This window comes from Colobus angolensis, unplaced genomic scaffold (assembly GCF_000951035.1).
Source record: "Colobus angolensis palliatus isolate OR3802 unplaced genomic scaffold, Cang.pa_1.0 Scaffold148, whole genome shotgun sequence".
Lineage (NCBI taxonomy): Eukaryota > Metazoa > Chordata > Mammalia > Primates > Cercopithecidae > Colobus > Colobus angolensis.
The window spans coordinates 1,180,100-1,197,850 of NW_012114577.1; the positions used below are offsets into that span (position 1 = coordinate 1,180,100).

General features: G+C 38.0%; 1 protein-coding gene across 1 annotated transcript in view; it reads right to left on the bottom strand.

The window, feature by feature from the left end:
• Window positions 1-17,751, bottom strand: part of PCNXL2 (pecanex-like 2 (Drosophila)) — a 320,055-nt gene that overhangs the window by 179,917 nt on the left and 122,387 nt on the right. Inside the window, 2 exon segments of the mRNA XM_011935752.1 lie at window positions 9,968-10,118; window positions 10,970-11,062. Coding sequence (XP_011791142.1) covers window positions 9,968-10,118; window positions 10,970-11,062 — 244 coding nt within the window.

Sequence of the window (17,751 nt, forward strand, 5' to 3'; positions counted from 1 at the left end):
AAAACATTTTAAATCTTTAATACATCTGCAAATTCATTTGATACAAAGTCTAACTCCAATTTTCTTAATGTTCATTTCCCCAAAACCATTGATTTAACTCCATTTCCTTAGTTGCAGTGCTATTCTGGTTTCTTTCTTCTTTCTTCATTTTTGAAAACATTTTAAATCTTTAATACATCTGCAAATTCATTTGATACAAAGTCTAACTCCAATTTTCTTAATGTTCATTTCCCCAAAACCATTGATTTTTTTTCATTAGTTTGGTGGGAATAAAAATGTATCCTTCACATTTCCTCAAAAAGCGGGAGAAACTTGGCAGAATCAGTGTGAAATGTGCCTTCTCTTCTTGATAGAAAGGTCCTCAATTAACACAAAAGCATAATAATAATATTTAAAACTGAAAAAGCAAATGGAACCACTTGCACATTTTTTACATGAAAAAGGTCAGATCAACATTTTTACAAGAAGAGGGCTAGGAGAGAATTCCAAATAGTCTCACTGTGGCCACAGGGTAGACAGAGCTTCTCGATAGAACAACCGTCTTGCCAAGAGCAAGGACAACATGCTTACTTTTGCATCCTCAACGCCCAGAACAGTGTCTAGGACATAGCAGGTGCCCAATAAATGTCCAATTCAGAAGAAATCCTCCCTCAACGGAAGTGTAATTTGTATGTTATTTAAATTACAAGGTTACTTAAAAACACCAATTCTATTTTCTCCATGGCATATCCATATATTATCCTATCATAGAGAGCTATGAAGGTTAAGTTCCTTCTGATAAGATTCCAACACACCTACTTTAGGGAGACTGAGTCAGGGCTCACCACAGTGGCCACACCAACTGCCGCTGAGAACTAACATCATTCTTCAAAATGGTCTTTTTAGCCCTTCCCACGTTTGTTGTGCTAATAACCCAAAGCCACTGTGGGACCATCGTGCGTGTATTGCTGCATGCTGCATATTAAAACTTCCTGATTTTTAGTGTTAGTTTTTTAAGTATCCCTCCCACTACTGACCATTCATTGTAGCTCCATATTGCATTAGGTTTATCAGTAGTTTAACAGAATCCTAATGGGTCTTAGATAAACACCCTGTGACTTGCTGAAGAGCTGGAATCTGAGGCTGGCAGCTAACCATTGAGCTCTGTCCCCAAGTCCTGTCTTTCTTTTTTATCTTTTTTTTTTTTTTTGAGACGAAGTCTCACTCTTGCTGTCCAGGCTGGAGTGCAATGGCGCAATCTCTGCTCACTGCGACCTCCGCCTCCCGGGTTCAAGCAATTCTCCTGCCTCAGCTTCCCAAGTAGCTGGAATTACAGGCGCCTGCCAACATGCCTGGCTAATTTTTGTATTTTTAGTAAAGATGGGGTACAGGTGTGAGCCACTGCGCCTGGCCTAGTCCTGTCTTTCTTAATGCTAGCCCAGTTTGGCCTGAGCTTCTCCAGACCTCCCTCTGCCTCCCTCTGCTGCAAGCAGAGGTAACTGAATTCCACTTTTCTTTTTCCTCCCGCTGCAGTGTAACTTGGCTTCACTGCCAAACCCCTGCAGCCAAACCTCCAGCCTTGTGGAGACTGACACAGGAAGGTAAATTTCCCAGTGGACTAGAGATCAGCCAGAGTATGAGAGTGCCTGGCAGGGAGGAAGGGAAAATGAGGGGAAGAGAAGGTACAGGAAAATAACAGCACAGAGAGAATAATTAATAAAGCAGGCTTCCAACTGACAGGCTGGTTTCTAAAAACTCAGCTCCAAGTCATTTACTTGGCATTTGAAATGGACTTTCCCATACTAGTATCACAGCACACGATGACTATGTTACTCTGCCAGTACTAGTTCAGTTTATGCTTCAAATCTTTTTCGTCATTTTGAATGAAAAACACTTTGGAGAGTTTTCCAAGTCTCTAACTGCTTCCTGAAGCTAGCATCTTTTTTATGTGGGGAAAAGGGGGAGGTAAGGAATACATCCTTCCTCCTCTAGCTATGGCAGAGAAAGCCTCTTTCCAAAGACCCTCACATAGCCTTTGTGTTCCAAAATCAGACAATGCCTCTTGTGCCATATTCCTTTAACTAGCACTAGATACATTTGAAAGGATGTTTACATATATTGAGTTTCACTTAATTACTGTGCAAATTCTGTGAAATAAGGCATTCAGATAGTACTATGACCTATTGGTGAAAATTTCAAAACTGTATGCATGATATGTACATCCTGATTATAAAGGGCCACCAACTGCCTAGCACAATGGGTGAAACAAGGCACAAAGTCAGGTGAAAAATGATGAGACTTCAGAACCCTGGGAAGAGCAGTAGGATGCACTTAGGGAGTGCTTTCTGTCTCCCAATGACCATGCTAAAGGCACTACATTTCTTCTTGGATTAATTTTATATTTAATGTAGGAACTCCCAATTATAGATGACAAAACTGAATCACAATGGCTAAGCACACTTAATATGTGACAGAACCAGGGTTTGAGCCCACCCAGTCTTGTCCAAGGCTGGGCCATAACATTATAATGCTCTCCTAAACTTCCCAAAAGCTTTCTGCAGGGAAAAACCTAGTCACATACAAAGGACGAAGAGTCAAAAAACCTCAGACTTTTTAGCAGCAGCAGTGGATGCTGGAAGACGATGGAATAATGCTTACACCCTGGCAGGCAACACACTACAAACCATCTGAAGTATGAAGTGGAATAAAACACTTGGAGCAGAGGGGGTCTCGAGAGTGTCTTCTCATGTGCCTCTTCTCAGGAGCGACTGAGGACGAGCTTCACTCCAAAAAAGGGAGTAAACAACAAACAGAAACTTGCAGCAGGTTCCAAGAGGGAGGACAGAGCTAACGGATGATCTGACAGACTCGTCTGTGTGGAAAGTTGGAATGAGAAATATACTACAAAGCTATTGGAAAGGCAAGCAAATGCAAAAGCAAACATTTGAATAAGAAATATAATCAAGGTCTATACTACTGGACTCAGAGGTGAACAATGAGATCACTTGGACTCGGGAAGGGGAACATCACACACTGGGGCTTATCATGGGGAGGGGGGAGGGGGGGGGGATTACACTGGGGAGTTATACCTGATATAAATGATGAATTGATGGGTGCTGACGAGTTGATGGGTGCAGCACACCAACATGGCACAAGTATACATATGTAACAAACCTGCACGTTATGCACATGTACCCTAGAACTTAAAAAAAAAAAAAAAAAAAAAGAGTTAAAAAAGAGCCTGAGTAGAAGTTCAACAAAAATATTAAAATTATATTAGGAGGAAAGTGAAAATGTTAATGCATAAGGGAAGACAAGAGAGATAGATTCTTATCTTTTATAATGGAAAGTCAATAGATAAATAAATCTAAAATACCAAGAAGTAGCAGAAAACGCACATGATCGTTAGTTAGAAGAATACCAGAAGAGATACCTAAGGAGCAGAAAGTATTTTTTTTCTGTACAGGGAAAATCAGAAATGGGGCAGGAGGGTGGAGTTGACAGGAGTCTGCTGCTTTTCACTGCAACTTGTTCTATTTGATTTTTAATACTATGTATTATTTTGATATAAGTGAAAAATACACTATAAAAAGCAAGAGCTCTCAAAATCATGTGTATCACATAGAAACTAGTCTATCTGTAAACTGATAGACAAGACTTGCTAAAATGCAAAGTAAATCTCATTTAAGAATTGCAAATTTGGTACCCATTAGTGAATGTTTTGTAATAGTGGATTTTTAAAAATTACAATTTAAATAGATGTTTAATTGATGTGTGTGTGTGTGTGTGTGTGTTTTGAGAGACAGTCTTGTTCTGTCACCCAGGCTGGAGTGCATTGGTGTGGACTCGGCTCACTACAACCTCTGCTTCCCGGGTTCAAGTGATTCTCCTGCCTCAGCCTCCTGAGTAGCTGGGACTACAGGCAGCTTTTAGCAGAGACAGGGTTTCACCATGTTAGCCAGGATGGTCTTGATCTCCTGACCTCATGATCCACCCACCTCGGCCTCCCAAAGTGCTGGGATTACAGGCATGGGCCACCATGCCCAGCCTATTTGTTTTATAATGTATATGATCTTTATTAATTTATTCTAATGCATCCAGAAAGTATAGCTTAAACTTTTCAGTACCATACAGAGGTACAAGTGAATCCTTCAAACTACCTGTTACTTCAAGAGGCTTTTTATGCCCTCATCAGCCTATAGAAAACCTTCCTTTGGTGAATTTACAAAGCATTAATCATTCATTTTCTCCTCCAATGTTTACTGAATATCTGCCATGCACCAGATATCAATGTAACATTTAATTATATAATTCTACGTTTTCCATTTTATATGCATACCAATAAGTTGGAAAGGCTTAAGCAATGATACATGAAATTAATTGTAAGCTCCTCACTTAGAATATATATCAGCCTTCTACTTCTTTCTTTTTCTTTGTTTTTTAAGAGAAAGAATCTTGGCCGGGCGCAGTGGCTCACGCCTGTAATCCCCAACACTTTGGGAGGCCGAGGCGGGCAGATCACTTGAGACCAGGAGTTAGAGACCAGCCTGGCCAACATATAGAAACTCCATCTCTACTAGAGAACAAAAATTAGCTGGGCACACCTGTAATTCCAGCTAGTAGGGCACCAGCTAGTAGGGCAGCTGAGGCACAAGAATTGCTTGAACACAGGGGGCAGAAGTTGCAGTGAGCCAAGATCGAGCCACTGCATTCCAGCCTGGGCAACAGAGTGAGACTCCGCCTCAAAAAAAAAAAAAAAAAAAAGAAAAAAGAAAAGAGAGAGAAAGAATCTTGTTATGTGGCTTCAGCTACAGTGCGAGAGTGCAGTGGCTATTCAATAGGCGCTATCATAGTGCACTACAGCCTCTAACTCCTGGGCTTAAGCGATCTTCCTGCCTCAGCCTCCCAAGTAGCTGAGACAACAGGCACATACCATCATGCCCAGCTACTGTTTCTCTGTCCTTCCTGCAGGGCGGAACCTAGTGTCACGGCCCACATTACTGTATGTGTGTAGCAGTCACAATTCTTCTACGGTGACACAGCCATAGGCTTATTTACCAGATCATAAGCTTTTTGATGACAGAAACTACATCTTAGTCATTCCTATGTCACTGACTCACAGGGCTTGGCATCTTGTAGGAACTCAATAATTATTTTCTGAATGAGTGAATAGTATATCCATAAGCATTTTCTACGTGAACAAATAAGTAAGTAAATGAATTTCAATACCGTACTTATTCCTTGCCTCAATCTCTTTTAACTCCATTATAACTCATTTTTATGGTTAGAGTACAGTCATCAAATCAGGTCACTCCTTTTAATTCTTAAAAGCCAAGAACTATAATATTACGGAAATGTTACCTTGGAGGACCAAGTGAAATGTGACTCAACCCCACTATTTGCTTTTTTGAAATAATATAATTCCTTTGGAAAGTTTTAAGATAAAACAAATTTTCAGTAAGGCCCAACTTTGTACTTCTTTATGAGAGGGATCAATCAATAAAGTCATTTGTCTGGAATCATTATCATAATTCAGGAAAATTGATTTGCTTTATTTTCTAAAAATATGAGTACTCCTTTAACATTAGTCTCAAAAACTCCAAGCTAGAATAATATGCTGTTGCCTATAGTGCTGTCTTCTGTCATGTTCAGCATGATTAACTTAGATTGATGGGAAATATGGCAATTTTTAAAAAGAGCAACTTCACACATACACATGAACATAACTCAGTTGTGTCCACATGACCATCATGATTCATCTGACGCTGAACTGTGCTGTAAGTGACGGAATTTTATTCTCCTAATTCAAATACTGGTGAAACAGCATCTCAAGGTTGGGAGGAGATAACATTTACTTTCAAAAAATTAGTCTCAAAGGTAAAGAACTAAATTGACTAAAAAAGCTATGTTTCAACGTGTAGTCTTCAACTTCAGTTATAATATCTATTTCCACTCATCAATCTGAATTTTACACCAAAATTAATTTGGTCTCTCCACATTTTACCAAGTAGAAGTACATATTCGAAGTACGCAGAAAGGAAAGTAAGCCAAAAGGAAGTACATGCACCAAGTTTAAAGTTTGTTCCAGTGGCCACAGAGTGATGATGGTTAAATTAAATGCAGTTCAGCATTTGTGAGGATCCCTCTCTATACCAAGCACTGCCGTGAGAACTGGAGGAGGAGTATGCACTAGCAGACATGGAGCTCAGTCTACCTTAGGCAGCAGTGGTTACAAGTGGTTACGGAAGGGAGACTCAGGGAGCAGTGGGGAATCTAGTCAGGTTTAGGTGGTCAGGGCAAGACTTCTCTGGAGGGGCTGATTTTAAACAGACTTGGGCTGGGCATGGTGGCTCATGCTTGTAATCCCAGAACTTTGGGAGGCTGAGGAAGGTAGATCACTTGAGGTCAGGAGTTCAAGACCAGCCTGGTCAACATGGTGAAACCCCATCTCTACTAAAAATACAAAAATTAGCCGAGTGTGGTGGCGCACGCCTGTAATCCTAGCTACTCAGGAGGCTGAGGCAGGAGAATGACTTGAACCCAGGAGAGCAGAGGTTGCAGTGAGCTATGATTGTGCCACTGCACTCCAGCCTGGGTGACAGAGTGAGACTCAGTCTCAAAAAACAAACAAACAAAACAGAAAAACCCAGAGACTTGAGGCATGAGCAGCCTGGTGTTAGTCTAGTGAAGCTGGAGAAATGGCATCCCTAGTCAAGGAAGAAGTAAGGAGAGCAGAGGGAGAGAGTGTGTTGTGTTTGAGAAGCCATAAGAATGCCTAGAATCAATTGTGGCAAGTCTGTATCAAATCAGGGAAGAAAGCCTGGTAATGTTGGCATGAGAAGATGGCATGTCAGACTTTACAGGACCTACTGTGACTGCAGCCATGTGGCTCTTCTGGGTAGTGATGATTGTGAAAACAGTCTAAAGCCACATTCAGGCTGCACATGACTGCCCACTCAGAATGAGAGCAACATGGGTAGTGAAATGACCTGGGCTCTAGCCATTCACTGGCCACAAAATCAGTGGGACCCAAGTTACGTTTCTGTCCCTAGGCTTCAGTTTCCATCTATGTAAAATGGTGGGATAGGATTATATAATAAACTCTAAGGGGCAGCACATTACTGTTTCAGCTGATTAGAAATGCTTACTGTTTCAGCTGATTAGAAATGTCTGCCGCCAGCCCAGTTCTAGGACTCTGTTCTCAGTTAGTGATGTCTGCCCTGGAACCACTGTGTCCCAGCAGCGTGCTACACACTAGCGAGTCCTGCTCTGCTCTGCCTTCTTTCCCAGTGACAATATTCTGTGCTCCTATGAGAAAGAAGATGGGAACATCACTTTCACATGAAAAGCTGTGTGCCTGGCCTGCGTTTCCTGTACATGTTTTGTTGCTGGTGGAAAAAAATGAAGAGTCAAAACCTAAAAGGCAGAAGTCCAGGAAGAAGAGGCAAGGAGATTCAGGACACAGATGGCACCAGAATGGGTAACTGGGCCTAAATCATTTTTAAATTTTGTGTCTATAGTTTTTCCTTCTAATACACCTAATTTTGAAATGGAATCTGTTTTTCGTCATGTGCCTAATTTGTCCAACCTGTGACTCCCGGCTCGATTTCAGGCTGCTTATAAATAGAGAATGTAGGCAAGTTAGAACCTTCCACAGAGCCTCTGCCTGACACTGGGTAAGCAAGTGTGGACCCCTCCCAGCCTACGTCTATGGGATACACAGGGACTCAGTGCCACCCACTCACTCACCCTCCGAGAGGGGAAGTCAGATACGCAAACACGCTCATTTTACGTGTTCTTGAATCTTGTACTAAAAAAGCCATGTAGGCTTGAAATAGCTAAATGATTTTAATTTAAACGGGGCTGTCTTAGATACAGGGGAGAAAACAAACAAACAAAAAACATAAAAAAAAACCAAACCCGAGTTGTTAACGGCCCACTCCTGTTTTTCATTGTTGAATTCTAAACTCTGAACTGCCACAGCAAGGGAAGCTCAAGTCTAATCTGTCTCATTTTCCTTTCCTTCAGCTTCACAGGTTCTCTTTGCTCAGGTATTTAAATATATACATATAAACACGGCCATGGGCATAGGCAGAGTTTAAGAATAGGTATAGGGAAAGGTACAGGTACAGGTGCAGGTAAAGGCAAAAGTATAGGTATAGTCATTGGTACAGAGAAAGTTATAGATACAAATAAAGGTACAGGTATAGATACAGGTACAGGTAGAGATAAAGATATATAGAGAAGTAAAGGTAAAGGTATAGAAGTATTGGTATGGGTATAGGCAAATGTGTAGGTTACAAACAGGTATAGGTATAGACATAGACAAAAGTAAAAGTATAAGGAAATGTATAGGTAAAGGTGTTGGTACAGGTACAGGTATAGATATAAATATAGACATAGATATGCAGTTAAAGTTTCTTACTTCAAATCTCCATCAACTAACTTACCAATGATGTCAAAATAACCCCAAAACACTCCACTAATTTCACCAACACTTAGTCTTTCTGGAGGTTTTTGAATGAAAGGGAAATATAACCTGAAGGCTGCAGAAGTTCTATAGAAACCGGTCTTTCTCATCAGGGTCCTCTACGTATCCACAAGCAGTCACCTGTTGGGGTAGGGACTTTCCTCTACAAGTGGACTAAAATATACAAACCATTATAGATGGAACCTTCTCTGAGTCTATCTTCTTTCAGTTTTTCTGATACTGATAATAATTTGCATTTAAGTAGCACATGACATGGTACAGAACATTTAAAACTATGCAGCTCCATCCTTATGCTAGCTCCTGATTCTGTAGGTGGGAAGAGTAAGTCTCCAAGGGGAGAGAAGTCTGAGTTACCCTCCCTGCACTTCTAAACCCCATCAGCCCGATGAGGCCATCTTTCTCCACTGAACAAGCCAGTTTTTGTATCTGGGCTGTTTCTAACTAAGGCGGCTCCTTGTGCCCACCCAGAGATGCTCCTTATGGAAGCACTCTCTATTCTGGACAGCATCTTCAGTGACTCTTGCATATTTATTTTAAAAATCATTCTCCCCCTTTTCCTTTTGTCACACCAGTCTACTGAAGTTGCTGTTGACAAATTTGGCTGAGTTCAGTACTTTAAGTCCACAAACCTTGGTGCTCCTCACTTACCTTTATGCCTGGACATATAGACAATTAGATAACTCGCTAACAACTGAGAAGTTACAATAGGCTAAACAGCTCCTTGCAGAATCAGCAGCATTAGACTGCAGTTATAATCTGTGAGCAATAACTTTGATGGGTCTAAAACTGTGGATAAATCAGTCTTCTTCCATCCATTCAAGCACAGAACAGGGAATTACAGAGCAAGGAAAGACCTAGCAGAAAAATTTCTAGAAGACTTCTTATCTAGAAGAAATCTATTTCTTCTCCAAGGCTCTGAAACAGTTGTGATTACCAGGCTATTACATGATCATGGCCAGAGACACCCATGGAAACTGCTAAGTCAACCAAGTGTAGATACAGGTGTAGGCCTAGATAAACAAAGCAAGCTAAAGAAAATGCAAGGGTTCAGGAGTGCTTAAAGTTATTGGTCAGGCCCTGCTCCATCCCCACCAATTCATGAAGGATGGGAGCATAGTCAAGGGATACTCTTCTTAGGCCCCAGTTAGTTTTGGTGGAAACAGCATAATCTTCAAGTGTGAATGATATAATTTTTCCACAATACCAATAGCCAATTAATATTTTTATAAAACATTCTTCTGATTCACCTGGCTTTAATTTTCTTCTTATGGTTGGCTAGAATATCTGGGAACAAATACCATATACTCCACGGTACAGATTCTCCTTTTTTCTTTTTTATTGTGGTAAAATACACATAATGTACCATCTACCATTTTCAAGTATACAGTTCTGTGGCATTAAGTACATTCAGACTGCTGCACATGCTCTCTGGGTTAAAGTATATCTACCCCTCCTTTTTTATCTTTTTTTTTTTTAAATGAGGGATGTATTACTAACCTCTCACTTCCCGTTGATGATACTCTTTGTTTTTGAGAATGGGGTGTGAAATCCACATCCAGGGATGATGCTTGCGGAGCTGAGGGAGCAGGTAATGTGTTACAAACCCCACGGCACCAGCCAAGGCAAACAGCACGATGCTGAGAAATGGCTGCAATAAAAATGGGCAGAATCTCATTACTTAGCCTAGAGGATGGGGAGAGGGATGCCGGTGAATAATACATAACATCATTGTTCTTCCACTTTTTCCTCTTAACAAATAGCCAGACCCTTAACGGATAGCCAGTTCTTGTTTCAGGCCTCTGAAAATGTCTTCTCTACACCATGAAATTGGTTCATGTGTTGGAAACCACTACGAGAGTGAGGGAGAATTAGCCTGTGGGAGTACAGAGGCCAAGAGAATTATGCCCCTTCAAATACATTTTTAAAATTTTCTAATGAGGAGGTGAAGAATAACCCATGCAGCTCATAGACATTTCCTTATGAAAAGGGGGGTTCGCGGAGGGACAATATTTTTGTATAGAGAAAGCAACTGTCTGTAAGAACCAGAGCCAGGAATCCCATCTGGAGCTCCCCACTTTGTTTTTCTAACTGAAAATCCTTTTCCCATAGTCCTTTTGGCTCTGTGACCTCTGCCTCACCCCTGATACGGTGACTCCTCTCTTCTCTACTCATAGTAGAGCACTGTCAGCCCGCCCTATCACTATTAACGGTCCTCACAGTGGATTCCACAAGACGTGCCATCACTCTTGCAAACAAAACAGCTCCCCAGATGCAAGAAAGGGCAAGGATAAAGCAATCGAACCCAATCTGTGATGCGGACCAAGTTACATCTTGGACGTAACTGCTCACAGCACATGGATACATTCCCTAAGCCCGTCAACAGGCATTTCGTTTCCTTCTCTGGCTCACGTGTCTTGTCAATACCCTGTAGCTCCATGACAGCTTTGTTATTAAGGAGAATAAGGGGGCAGGAAGAGTACAAAGTTGGTGGATACATACTCGCAATGACAGGAATACAGTGCTGGTGCTGACTGCAAATGAGAGGACAGCAACCACTGCGCAGACGATAAGATCCCATTTTAAGACATCCGTCTGGAAAGAGAAAACCAGCGGTAAAGGTAAAGAAACTGCCAAGCTGTTTTCAAAGTAGGTGTAACTCTTTTACATTCTCAACAGCAGCGTGTGTGAGTTCCCGTTGCTCCATAGTCTTGTCAATAGTGTTTTAAATTTTAACCATACTAGTGAATGTATGCCTCCTAGGGCACATTTTGCAATATCTGGAGACATTTTGGTTTTCACAATTTGAGGAAGGGAAGAAATAATACTGCCATTTGGTGGCTAGAGGCCAGGGATGCAGCCAAACATCCTACAATGCACAAGACAACCCCCCACGACTCCCACCTCCCTGTAACCACGGAGATATTCTGAGGCTCAAAATGTCAACAGTGCTGAGGCTGAGAAACCTTAATGGAGTAGTATCTAACTGTGGTTTTAATTTGCCTTTTCCAATGACTAATGATGAACATCTTTTCACGTACTTAATTTAAAGTACTATTTATAATAGCACTAAAAGTATACTTAGGGATAAATTTGAGAAAAAAAATGTGCAAGGCAGAAACCACCTAACATCAGGAAAGAAATGAGAGAAACTAAACACAGAAACTAGATAAATAAATGGGGAGATATACTGCATTCCTGGATCTGAAGATTCAGTATTGTTAATAATTCAATTCTCACAAAACTGACTGGTAAATTCAATGAAATTGTAGTGAAAATTCCAGCAGAAATTTTTTTAGAAATGGACATGCTAATTTAAAAATGTATATGGAAATGCAGTAGACCCTAGAATAGCTAAAACGACTCTGAAAAAGAAAAAGTTGGAGGACATACAATACCTGGTTTCAAGGTTTATTACAAAGCTACAGTAACTGTGGTATTGATGGTAGTGGTACAAATACACATCGAGATCAATGGAAAAGAATAAAGTGTCCAGAAATAGGCCACAACAGATATATGATCAATTGATTTTCAACAAAAGTGCAATGGTGAGATGACAAATCCCTAAATGAGGAAAAGGAACATCTTTTCTACGAAAGGCACTGGAACAATGGAATAGCCATCTACAAAACAAATAAATAAATAAATAAATAAAATTAAATAAAACAATAACCAAAACACCTTGACACTTACTTTGCTGCACATACAGAAATTACTCAACATCATGAACCTAACAAACCATCAAACTGCTCAAAGCAACCATAAGAGGAAATCTTAATGATCCTGGATTTGGCAAAGATTTCTTAAATGGAGCACTAAAACTTTGAACTGTAAAAGAAAAATTTAAATAAATTGGACATCACAAAAATGTAAAACTTTTGTTCTTTGAAAGACACTTACAAAAAGGCAAGCCAAAGACTAGGGAAAAAATTACTACTCATAAAACCCACATTCAACAAAGGACATTTACCTACAAACAAACAACACCCTCCTACATCCCTAGCTGCACATGGTAAAAAGTTCTGAACAGACGCTTCACGGAAGGAGATATACAGTGGCAAATGGTAATTACTGAGCTTTTTACTCTTGATGCTAGTTAATGCAACTAGACTGCTCTCCTAATATTGCTGAAAATAACATCAGCAAAATCAAAAGGAAACAGTTGTTTTTCCCCAAAGCCACCAAAAAGTAGATATTATTCTGCTCCAAAAATTTTATCCTGGAAAATAATATTTTTTTTTTGGTGAGAATGTAGATAGGTGCAACCCATTATGAAAACAATATGGAGGTTCTAAAGAAATTTAAAAATAGGCCAGGTGTATTGGTTCGCGCCTGTAATTCCAGCACTTTGGGAGGCCGAGGTGGGAAGACTGCTTAAGGTAGCGAGTTCAAGACCAGCCTGGGCAACATAATGGGACCCCATCTCTATATTTAAGATGATGGATATTTTAACTTACTTCACTATAGTAACCATTTCACTGTCTACATGTACCTCATGACATTGTGTTATATACCTTAAATATACACAATAAAATCTCTTTTTAGCAAAATAAAAATAATATCTTTAAAAGGAATCTTGTAACACACCTGAACTTCAGAGTCTGCTACTCTGTCCTGTGAAAGCAGCCTTTAATGCTCTAAAAAGTTTGTAATTTTGGTTGGTTTTCCTGTTAAATAACTTTTTGCTCATTTAAATGTATATTATTATACCTTTCCACCTTCTATAAGATATAAATATGTGTGGGTTTTTTGAGGTAGGTATATTTTATTTTAACCTTAGTTTTATAATATAAAAAGAGAATTTACTAGTACTGCCCTCTTCCTTCACATGCTTGAAGGTTAAAAAAAAACCTGTGACTCTGTTAAATTACTTATCTAAAAAAATAAGAGTTTAAGAACCTGTTTCCTTTCAATAAATGTCCTATGTCTTAACAGTGAATTGTACTATGTTAGATCTTACAAAAATGAGTGTGAAAGGGAATATACTGCAAGATGGAAGCAAAACGCAAATTTAGGTCTTTGTAATTTGTATTATTAATTAACTTTCCCATTATAGAATAACATAATAATATTGCAGCACCCTAGAACATAGAGAAGAGAGGGGAAAATCATTTACAATCATTATAGCCTGACATTAACGGTATTAGCATTTTTGTGTTTTCCAAGCCAGTATTTTTCCTGTGGATGTTAAACCAGGCTCTAGCTATAATCATTATGTATACGAATATTTCTATGCATACTTTATAAGTAATCTTAGTGTGCAAATACTTTTCTACAGTACTTTTTTTGTAAGCAATATATATATACATATATATAATTGTATAGCCTCATTAATATCATTTAATGGCTAAATAATTTACCATTTTGTGATGTCATACACATACAATGCCATTATGATCACTCAAAACATTACTTTAGTGAATGAAATTGAATGACTTATAGTGCAAACATCCCTTGACTGCTACTATCAGGTTGCCTTCCATTGTTTACTATGATGAATTATGCTGAAATCATTATCTTTATGTTCCTGAATTTTTTTTATATTTTGAATTAATTTTCTAGAAAAACTCTAGCAAATAGATTTACTCTATTGTAGGTTATAAGCATTTTACAATCCTTGATAAATTATGCTTTTCCAGATGATTGTAATAATTTACATAAACACAAATGATATCTAAGAGATTCCCTCTTGACACAATTGCACATCACTAATTTTTCCAGTGCTAATGGTGTGTACAAAAATGCCATCTCATTTTAATTTGCATTTTTAAATTCATAACAGTAATTATTTCATATATTTACTTAATAATTCATTCCTAAATTTTATATAAAATTTCAAATGGCTTCATTTTGAAGCTCAGATATATACATATTTGTATACAATTATATACAAATGATGCCTATAGGGTTTTAAAAATCAAATTATAAGGGTTGTTGGTATTAGAAAGATATTTACCTTTGCTAACTTTGCTACAAGTACTGTACCAAATTATTTAAATTTTGCCACCTTTTTTAACATACAGAAGTTTAAAATTTTTATGTTCTTAAATCTAACTCGGGGTATTGTGTGTGTGTTATTTCTTCTATGGATCCTATGTCTGAAAAATCATTTTCTCTGTATATTTTGGATAAATGTTTGACTTTAATATCTTTCTGAAAATTTATTTTACTTTTTTAAAATGTGACAGGGGTAACCATAAAGTGCATATAATAAGTATGTACAATTTAATAATTACAAAGTGAACACCTCTATGACCACCAACTAGTTCAATAAATCTAACATTTCCAGCATCCTAGAAGCTTCTGGTATGTGGCTATCTGATCAGAAATCCTTCTCTTGCCTCCTGGAGGTTCCCATCAACAATCCTGACTGGTGAAAATCATTTTCTTGCTTAAAAAAAAAAATGATTTCACTACTTATGACTTAGGTATGCAACTGTAAGCTGTTTCATTTTGCCCATTTTTACTCAGCATATTGTACCTTACTATATGCATTATTTTGTGCCTTGCTTCCTTTGCTCAACATGATGTGGTCAAGATTCACTCATGCATTGCATTTGGCTGTAATAAGTTCATTTCCTTTGCTACAGACTACTCATTTGGCACTTTCATAAATAGATGCTATCATGAACAATTTTATATGTGTATTTTGGTGCAAATGGGCAAGATTTGCTCCACAATAAGTACCTAGGAGTAGAATTGCTGGCTGCAGTCTGTTCATGTCTTAAACTTTATGTTACCAAACTTTTATCCAAAATGTGTATACTAATTCACACTCCCACCAGCAATACATGAGAATTCTCTTGCTCTACACTTGCCAACACTTAGTGAGAACTTTACATTTTTTTAGTTCGCTAGTTTTGAAATGATAAGTCAGTGTGATTTTAATTTGGAGTTTTCTGATTATTAATGAGGTTGTCCATATATTCATGTTTTTTGGCCATTTATATTTCCTCATTTGTGAAGTGTATGTACAAGTCTTCTGCCTATTTTCAGTGGAGATATTTGGTTTTCTCATTGATTTAGAGGAGTTTTATGTTCATCTAGACACTAGTGTCTTTTCTGTATAATTTAAAATAATAAGTCAAAGGTCATAATTTTAATTAATTTGAATCTTTTTGTGTTGTTTTAAAAAATTATTTCCTACACTGCTAGCATAAAAGTAGTTTCTATTATTATGATTCTAAGTGCTTTCAGGTTTTATTTTCTCATATTTAGGCTTATAATTTACCTGGAATTGACTTTTAAGTGTGTGACATAGTAGTCCAATTTCCTTTTATTTGTGAATAACTTCTATTTTTCAGTTTTCCATTTTCCCTCTGTTTGGAATTGGAAGCTACATGCTTTGTTTCTCTTCCTTTAGTAGTTGCACAAAACATTCCAACATGCATACCTAATTTATCACAGACCAAAGTTAACAGTACGGGCTGAGCAGCCCGCATCCGAAAATCCGAAATGCAAAACACTACCTTCCTTTGAGTGTCACATTGGTGTTCAAAATGTTTTGGATTTCGAAGCATTTCAGGTTTTGGATTTTTGGATTAGGGATATTCAATCTGTATCTTTATTCTTCTCTTGGACATTACTAAGACCTCTGACGACTTGAAGTTCATTTCTCCTCTCGTCCAAACTTGTGTGTTATTATAGTCATGTATTTTCATTCTACCTTACATTTTTTAAGTCAACTATATAGCCTTATCATGGTTTTATGCAGTTAATATTTATTCAGATTTGCCAATGTACCTGCCACTTTCTTTTCTTTTTATTCACTTGCAAATCAGATTTTCCATCCAAGATCACTTTTTTTTATTTTTGCCTTTTCTCTCAAATTACTTTTAACACAAGATCACTTTCTACTGAAAAATACTTCAGAATTACATGTAATGAGGGCCTCTGAGCTTTTATTTTTCTAAAATTTATTTTGCCTTTATCCTTAAAAAATATTTTCACTAGGAATAAAGTTCTAGCTTGGCAGTTACTTTCTTTACATATCATTAAGTATATCCAACAATTGTCTTCTGGCTTCCATGAGGGCTCTTGATAAAGGAGCTTGCAGCCTGTCATTCATTTGTATGTAATCTGTTCATTCTGTTTACCTGCTTTAAGTTGGTCTGTGTGCTTGGCATGCTGCATTTTCACTATGGCTTGTCTGGTGTGGATTCTTTCTTCTTTAATTTACCCTACTTGTGATTCACGTAAATTCCTGAATCTCAAGATAAGTGTCTTTCATCAATTCTGGTAAACTTTCAGATATTATCTCATCAAATATTGATTATGCTTTAGTCTCTCTTTTTCTAGGAATTCTGATTGGATATATTTTAGATTTTCTCACTCTATCCTTCAAGTCATTTCTCTTTCATATTTCTTGATTTTTCTTTTGTCAATTAGTGTTACGTTCTGGGTACTTTCTTTTCTCTTTATCTTTCAGTTCACTAATTCTCTCTTCAGAGGTATCTAATCTCCCATGTGGGAGGTTGGCACACTGCAACCTCCACCTCTCAGGTTCAAGTGATTCTCCTGCCTCAGCCTCTCAAGTAGCTGAGACTATAGGCATGTGCCACCACAGCTGGCTAATTTTGTATTTTTAGTGGAGATGGGGTTTCACCATGTTGGCCAGGCTGGTTTCAAACTCCTGACCTCAGGTGATCCACCCGCCTCAGCCTCCAAAAGTGCTGGCATTACAGGCATGAGCCACTGTGACCAGCCCAGTCTTCACTCTTAAATCTAAATGTGCTAAGTGCCTTTTTCTTACACTTCTTTCTTAAGTTTTTAAAAACTATGAACTGCTATTCTTCTAAAGGAACCTTAGAATCATTTCTCAATGTTGGGAATATAATGTCTTTGGAACTGTTTTGAATTATATGAAACCTACAAATTCATTAGAAAGAACTGGCATTTTATAAATCTCAGCCTTCCTATCCAAAATCAGGTTATGTCTATCTCCACTTATTCAGAACATCATTTACACTTTAATAAACTGCTGTAGTTTACTTTGTGACACTACTTGTTAAAATCATTTCCATTATCAATTCGATATTTTGTTGGTACTGTGAGTTGGATCACATTTTCATAGGTTACTTCTGGTATGTTAGAAAGTTCTTCCTTTTCTAAATTTTATTTTCTCTGGTTATATTTATGAATCCTCTTATTACTCATAGTTGATTATATAGTATGCACAGAAAAGTTTTATATACACATATAAATCAGCATTTTTTCTCTTTCTCTTTGCTCTTTACTATTTTGTTTTTCATTTTATATATCTAAGATATAAATTAAATATATAT